The 6000-nt window shown below is 50.9% G+C and overlaps 1 protein-coding gene across 2 annotated transcripts in view; it reads left to right on the top strand.

The window, feature by feature from the left end:
- Window positions 1–3672: 3672 nt before the first annotated feature.
- The window catches only part of plx (PTB_TBC1D1_like and TBC domain-containing protein plx), an 83102-nt gene continuing 80774 nt past the window's right edge, over window positions 3673–6000 (top strand). The window contains exon 1 of one of the 2 annotated variants that reach the window (XM_065432721.2): window positions 3673–5144. In XM_065432721.2, coding sequence (XP_065288793.2) covers window positions 4692–5144 — 453 coding nt within the window. In that variant the 5' untranslated portion in view covers window positions 3673–4691. The remainder of the gene's footprint in view (window positions 5145–6000) is intronic. The other variant, XM_065432710.2, reaches the window with a different exon arrangement.

The following is a 6000-nucleotide window of genomic DNA, read 5'->3' as shown; positions in this document are numbered from 1 at the left end:
AACGATAATCGTCATCTGTCTTGCCCGCATTTCCTTTCTGTCGAGAATGCTGTCATGCTGATAACGCGCATGTCGTTGTGACTTGGAAGTACCGGGCTCGCAGCGTTGAAGAAAGGAAATGCGGGCAACACAGGTGACGATTATCGTTGTGCGCACTCTTAAAACGGTTGCACACTTTGGGGTGTATATTCGTCCCACAACGATAATCGTCATCTGCCTTAATTGCTTGCGTTTCCTTTTCTGAAAACTCGGCGCTCGCAACTTTCCTGTCGAGAATGCTGTGTCACACTGGTAAGGCGCATGTCGTTCGTGACTGGGAAGTACCGGGCTCGCAGCGTTAAAGCAAGGAAACGCGGGCAAGATGGATGACGATTATCGCTGTGGGACAAGATAAGCCCCAAAAGGTGTAAATTTTTCTAACACTCTTCGAAAATTTTACACCCTTTGGGGCGTATCTTGTCCCACAACAATAATTGTCATCCGTGCTCCCCGTGTTTCCTTTCTTTAACGCTGCGTGCCCGGTACTTCCCAGTCACGAACGACATGCGCCTTACCAGTGTGACACAGCATTCTCGACAGGAAAGTAGCGAGCGCCGAGTTTTCAGAAAAGGAAACGCAAGGCAGATGAATTGTTGCGGGACAAATATACACCCCAAAGGGTGCAACCGTTTTAAGATTGTAAGAGTGTGGCAAATATACACCCCGAAGGGTGCAACTATTTTTAGAGTGTAATCGTCATCTGTCTCGCCCGCATTTGTTTAACGCTGTGAGCCCGGTATTTGCAAGTCACGAACGGCTTGCGCGCTATCAGCGTGACACAGCTACTTAACAGGAAAGTAGCGAGCGCCGAATTTTCAACAAAGGACATTTTGTATTTCCTTTCTTTAACGCTGCGAGCCCGGCACTTCCAAGTCACGAACGGCATGCGCGTTATCAGCATGACAGAGCTACTCAACAGGAAAGTAGCGAGCGCCGATTTTTCAACAAAGAAAACACAAGCAAGGCAGGTGATTATCGTTGTGGGACAAATATACACCCCAAAGGGTGCAACTGTCTTAAGAGTGTGGCGTGAGTAATGCACCCATTCTTAAAACGGTTGCACCCTTTGGGGATTTGGATGTAAAACTTTATTTGTCCAACAGATGTAGGGAAGGCTTTAAGTCTCCCCACCTAGACGACGGCCAGGAGTCCTTGGACCAGCGGCGATTTCGGCCAGTTGGACGGTCTTCAGTTGAATCTCCGGATCGGAGCTGAGTAATAAGGTCTCCCACTGTTCTGAAGACGTTATTCTTCCCTCAGAGGGAGCCTGTGGGCATTCCCACAGAATGTGATTAAGATTAGCCCTGGCTTTACATAGCTTACACTGGCTAGAGTACTGACCCGGGTAGTAGAAGCTGCACGACACCGGGCTTGGAAACGAGTTGGTTTGCAGGCGACGCCAAGTGGAGGCCTGGCTCTTGTTTAAGGATGCATCAGCCGGAGGATATTTAACCCGCCCTAGTCTGTAGTGTTGTGTGATCTCTCTGTAGCACACTAAGCGGTCTCGCCCCGTGAAGCCTTCGGCTAGCCCACCAGCTCGGAATGTGAGTCCTCGAGCTAATTCGTGGGCCGCCTCATTCCCAGCGAGGGAGGCGTGCGCAGGTGCCCAGATTATTTCAATTTTCCTGCTATCTCTGCAGGTCTGCAGGATTCTGTTCGCCTCGGGAGAAATTCTGCCTCTGGCAATCACCCTTTGGGGTGTATCTTTGTCCCACAGCAATAATCATCCGCCTTGCTTGCGTTTCCTTTCTCGAAAACTCGGCGCTCGCTACTTTCCTGACGAGAACGCTGCGTCACACTGATAAGCGCATGCTGTTCGTGACTGGAAAGTACCGGGCTCGCAGCGTTAGGGAAATAAAACGCGGGCAAGACAGGTGACGATTACCGTTGTGGGACAAGATAAGCCCCAAAGGGTGTAGATTTTTCTAAGTGCGCGCGCGAGCAAAGGGACTGGCGTACCGGAACGTTCACTTGCCAAGGCTGCATCTGGCTGCGTAACGCAATGCTCTCTCCTATTTTTTTTCACGTCCTTCATGATGACCATGATGATGGCCGGGAAGTACCGAGCGCGCAGCGTTATTGGCCTCGAGCTCCACCACTGGAAAAGCTGGCGCCACCGTCGGCGTGACGTGCTAGGAGGGATCACGTGGACATAGCGGCCGCGTCGGCTGCTTCGGGCGCGCCGAAGCGAGCTGAAAACGAGTTTAAATTCCCTCGTACGCTGCGGTTGTCATTTAGTGGCGAAATTTTCCCGCTTCGAGTGTCTCCTTTACAACGCTTGAAAGCACTACAATAGGTAGTGGCTGCCTTTGAAGGCGCGCAACATGGCATGCTACTGCTCGGTGCCGCAGGGCCGGACGCACGTAACGGAGGCAGGTGTCGGCCTTATTCACACGTAGCCGCAGGACAAGAAGCTGTGTGAAGCTTAGCTCGCGAAACATAAAACCGGCAAACAGCCATCGGCTACAACTCGGGTATGCAGCAAGCACAGACGCGAGGAAGATTGCTACGGCGCCGGGTCTGCGAAGTTCGGAAAACGCACGCTGAGACGCTCGCCCGAGTCCGCTGCCCGACTATTGTAATGACGGTTTGGTCTATGAACTTGTCGCTGCTATAGATACTGGCAAGTTCAGTGGAGTGGAAAGGCAGCGGTAAGAAGCACATTTAAAGAAAGCGTGGCATATGGTCATGTTTGTGTTATGAATTAATGCACTGGATTACAAAAAAGGAGCAGCGGGAAATTGCACGCTGAGAACGCCGATAAACATACAATGCGACGCAACTCGAGAAATCGTATTGAAAGGTCCAAGAACTTATAAGAAAAAAAAGATTGCATCGTCGCGACGGCACTTCACAGTCCCCGTAGACGTCGAAGTTTCTATAATGAAATTATTTTTGAACAGCTCTGATAGCGCCCACGCAACAATGGTTGCCTGTATACTGTCAAATGCTCATATTCTGCGGCCTAAAGCTCATGGCACGGTGCGAAAACGCGCGCGCGGAGAAAGCGAAACAGTGCGTGGACAAGTATGCAGACGCGCAGTCGGTCGCTGCGAATCTGCGCGATCGCTGCATTGAGGCTTCATTCTATTACGCTCCATTTAGTTATACAAACACTATAACAACATATTTCACATAGTTTGCTCTCAGCGTTTACCTACCTTTCACGCAAGAAGCCGGTTCGGGAGACTCCATCGCGGCGACCGCGCGCAGTGGCGTTCACTGTACGTATTCGGTAAAGAGATAGCGGCTGTAAACGATTGTGTGCTTTCAGCTTGCCCAAGATTATTATTTAGACAGTAAGAAACTTCTCTCGTGTCGAAAGTAGTTACAGAAATGTCCGGGAGAGCTCGCGCGTGGTGTTTTCAGTGAGCGCTGACAGCAAAACCTATGAGGAGCGTACCCACGTGATCCCTCATACTACGGCAGCGAGGCGCTTCCGATAGAGGGCGACTCCGTAACTCCTCGCCGCCAATAGCGAATGCGAGAGGATATATTACAATTATTGCTGTGTGACAAATAAGATAAGCCCCGAAGGGCCGGTGCAAACATTTTAAAAGTGCTCATTTATTTTTTTCAGTTCAACTGCCCAAACTCACATGCTGTACGTGCGTCACTATATGCGTTTGCTCTGTTTTGACACATTGAGTCAACATTTGGCGTTTATAATTATACCTAATAAGGTCTTTGGAATGCAAACGAGCCTTCGTAAACGTACGGCGAAAACGAAATGCGCGCCAAAAAAGATAATTGCAAGTCATGCGCTTTCAGCTACTCAATGAGCTGCTCTGGTCCGGCAAGAAAAACTCAGCTCACGTCGGTGCTGCGGGGTTAATTTTGCTCGCACTACATAGGAACGCCCAGGATCATAAAATAAAAAAAAAAAAACAACGGTCTGCGCTGCCGAGCGCCGTACGGAACGGCTAGGGAATAATTCGCGCGTCTAGGTACTACGCACATGGTTGCTACCTGTGAACAGTACGAGCAAAGAAAGCTGCTCAGCCTGCGGGCGCGTTCATAGGCGCGTCAGGCGCGTTCTCCACTCGCGCAGGCGCATTCACTGCGGCCGCCGTCCTTAGTGGAAGCTATGGAAGGTCGGGATTGCGACGAGGTCTGACGAGGGTGCTGCTGCTGCGCCACCGCGCAAGCGTTGCGAGAATTCTTCCACCTCTGCGCGCGTATTTACGTCGTTGACTGGGCGCTTATGCAATCGACACACCTCGGCAAACCGATTAAAGTGTTGAACTTGTACCCAAATGCACAAAAGAAATAGGAAAGTCGTTCCCTCTTCTGTGATTTTGGCAGGACGCTATTGACCCGTGCGAGTTGCTGCACTTTCTTCGCACGTCTATTTTGGATCGTGAAACAGCTGTGCGCTGCCGCCCTAGCGGTGTTGTCCCAGTACCGCAGCACAGGAAGGAGTCAGCGTCCGTGGCTAGCGTCCTCGCCGTGTTATTTGTTGCTAGGTTGCTGGTGCGTTCACGTACGGAGAAGTTGTGGGGAAGTCTCCGCAGATGGGGCTTCCGACGCGCGCCGCGCCACATCGGTGACCGCGGCAGCGGTACCGGCCCTTTCATCCGCGGTGTGCGCAATGCCTGTCCGTGTGTTGTGAGAAGGGTTAACGGCGGATAGCCTTTCCGCCGAGCTCCTTGATGCTAGACTCGACAGTGCTGCGCAATCGCTTCTACAAGAAGCTTAACATCCCCGGCATGGAGGGACGCGGCCCGCCGGCTGTGGCGGCCCAGGAGAATGCCAGCGAGCGGCCCACCACCTTCGTTGGACCCCTGGCCCGCAACTTCTGCGTCAAGTACCTTGGCTCCATGTGCTTTGATCGGCGTTACACTATGTCGATGTTGCCTTGGCTCATGGCAGATCTACGGCGCGAAGGTCTGCGCAAACCCTTGGACGTGCTTCTTGAAGTACGCGACTCGTCTCTCAAGGCGCGGTCCTACCATGACGAGCTACTCGTGTTCGACCATCCGCTTCAGTCTATATCCAAGTTCTCCCATTCGACCGCTGATCGCACCTGTTTCGCCTACCTGCACAGAAATGCTCCCGACGAGCTGCCCTACTTGCACGTCTTCCAGGCTAGCGACAAGGACACGGTCAGTGGTGACTCCCTTATTTTGCACTCTCTTTCCACGTCTTTAAGCCGATCAGCTGTGTGCGCTGCTCAGCGCGTTGTGCGCACGAGTGAGTGTAACAGTGAAGTGTGTCAAACGATTAAAAATGCTATCTTGTTCGCCTCAAATAGCATTTGCCGGAGATAACAGCAGAGGTGTTTGGATAACCGTGTATCTTTATTTCATCGCGCCTATACCGGCTCAGGGCTCAGGCAGGTGATAAGAGTTATTGCTTTGATTGGTTATAGTTGTCCGGTGGCACAGGAAAGTGCCAAAACCGGGGAATATTTGTCGCTTTATGTGGTAAATGAAACACGAACAAGTAAGCATAAAGTGGAGCCATTGTTGTGTCCGCGTCTCATCTTGCACCCTTCCATCCGTCCTCGCTGCTTTGAAAAAATAAACTTACGCTGAAGAGCTTGCACAAAATACAGTATATAAAAGCGATTTCTAGAGTATGGGTGCAAGTACTTGCCGCTAGAACGTGCCGCTACTCAGCCATAAAACAGTGGCGTTGGGAGACGGTACGGCAAGTCGACAAAGCATTGTTTGCTCCACAAGTGACAATGCTGATATGCAAATATAAAGTTTGAGAACAAATGTCATGCTGTGTAGGTGCCTTGAATGAACATTTTAATTAACTTGTTTGGAAAGTAGAGCGATGCAGACACTTTCAATTTTTCAATGATGTAAAATGAATTGGGGCTTGCCACCGGAGTTATATGCGGGCAGTGAACAGCATGAATGTCACTGGGATCAGCTGCTACTTGGAATGTTGGCAGGCCTTCCAAAGTCATGGTGTGTAGACGGCACTGTTTTGTCGACATTTATGTTATCA

This window comes from Dermacentor albipictus, chromosome 3 (assembly GCF_038994185.2).
Source record: "Dermacentor albipictus isolate Rhodes 1998 colony chromosome 3, USDA_Dalb.pri_finalv2, whole genome shotgun sequence".
Taxonomy (NCBI): domain Eukaryota; kingdom Metazoa; phylum Arthropoda; class Arachnida; order Ixodida; family Ixodidae; genus Dermacentor; species Dermacentor albipictus.
Note: the sequence above shows the minus strand (reverse complement) of the source record. Positions and strands in the feature narration are given on the sequence as shown.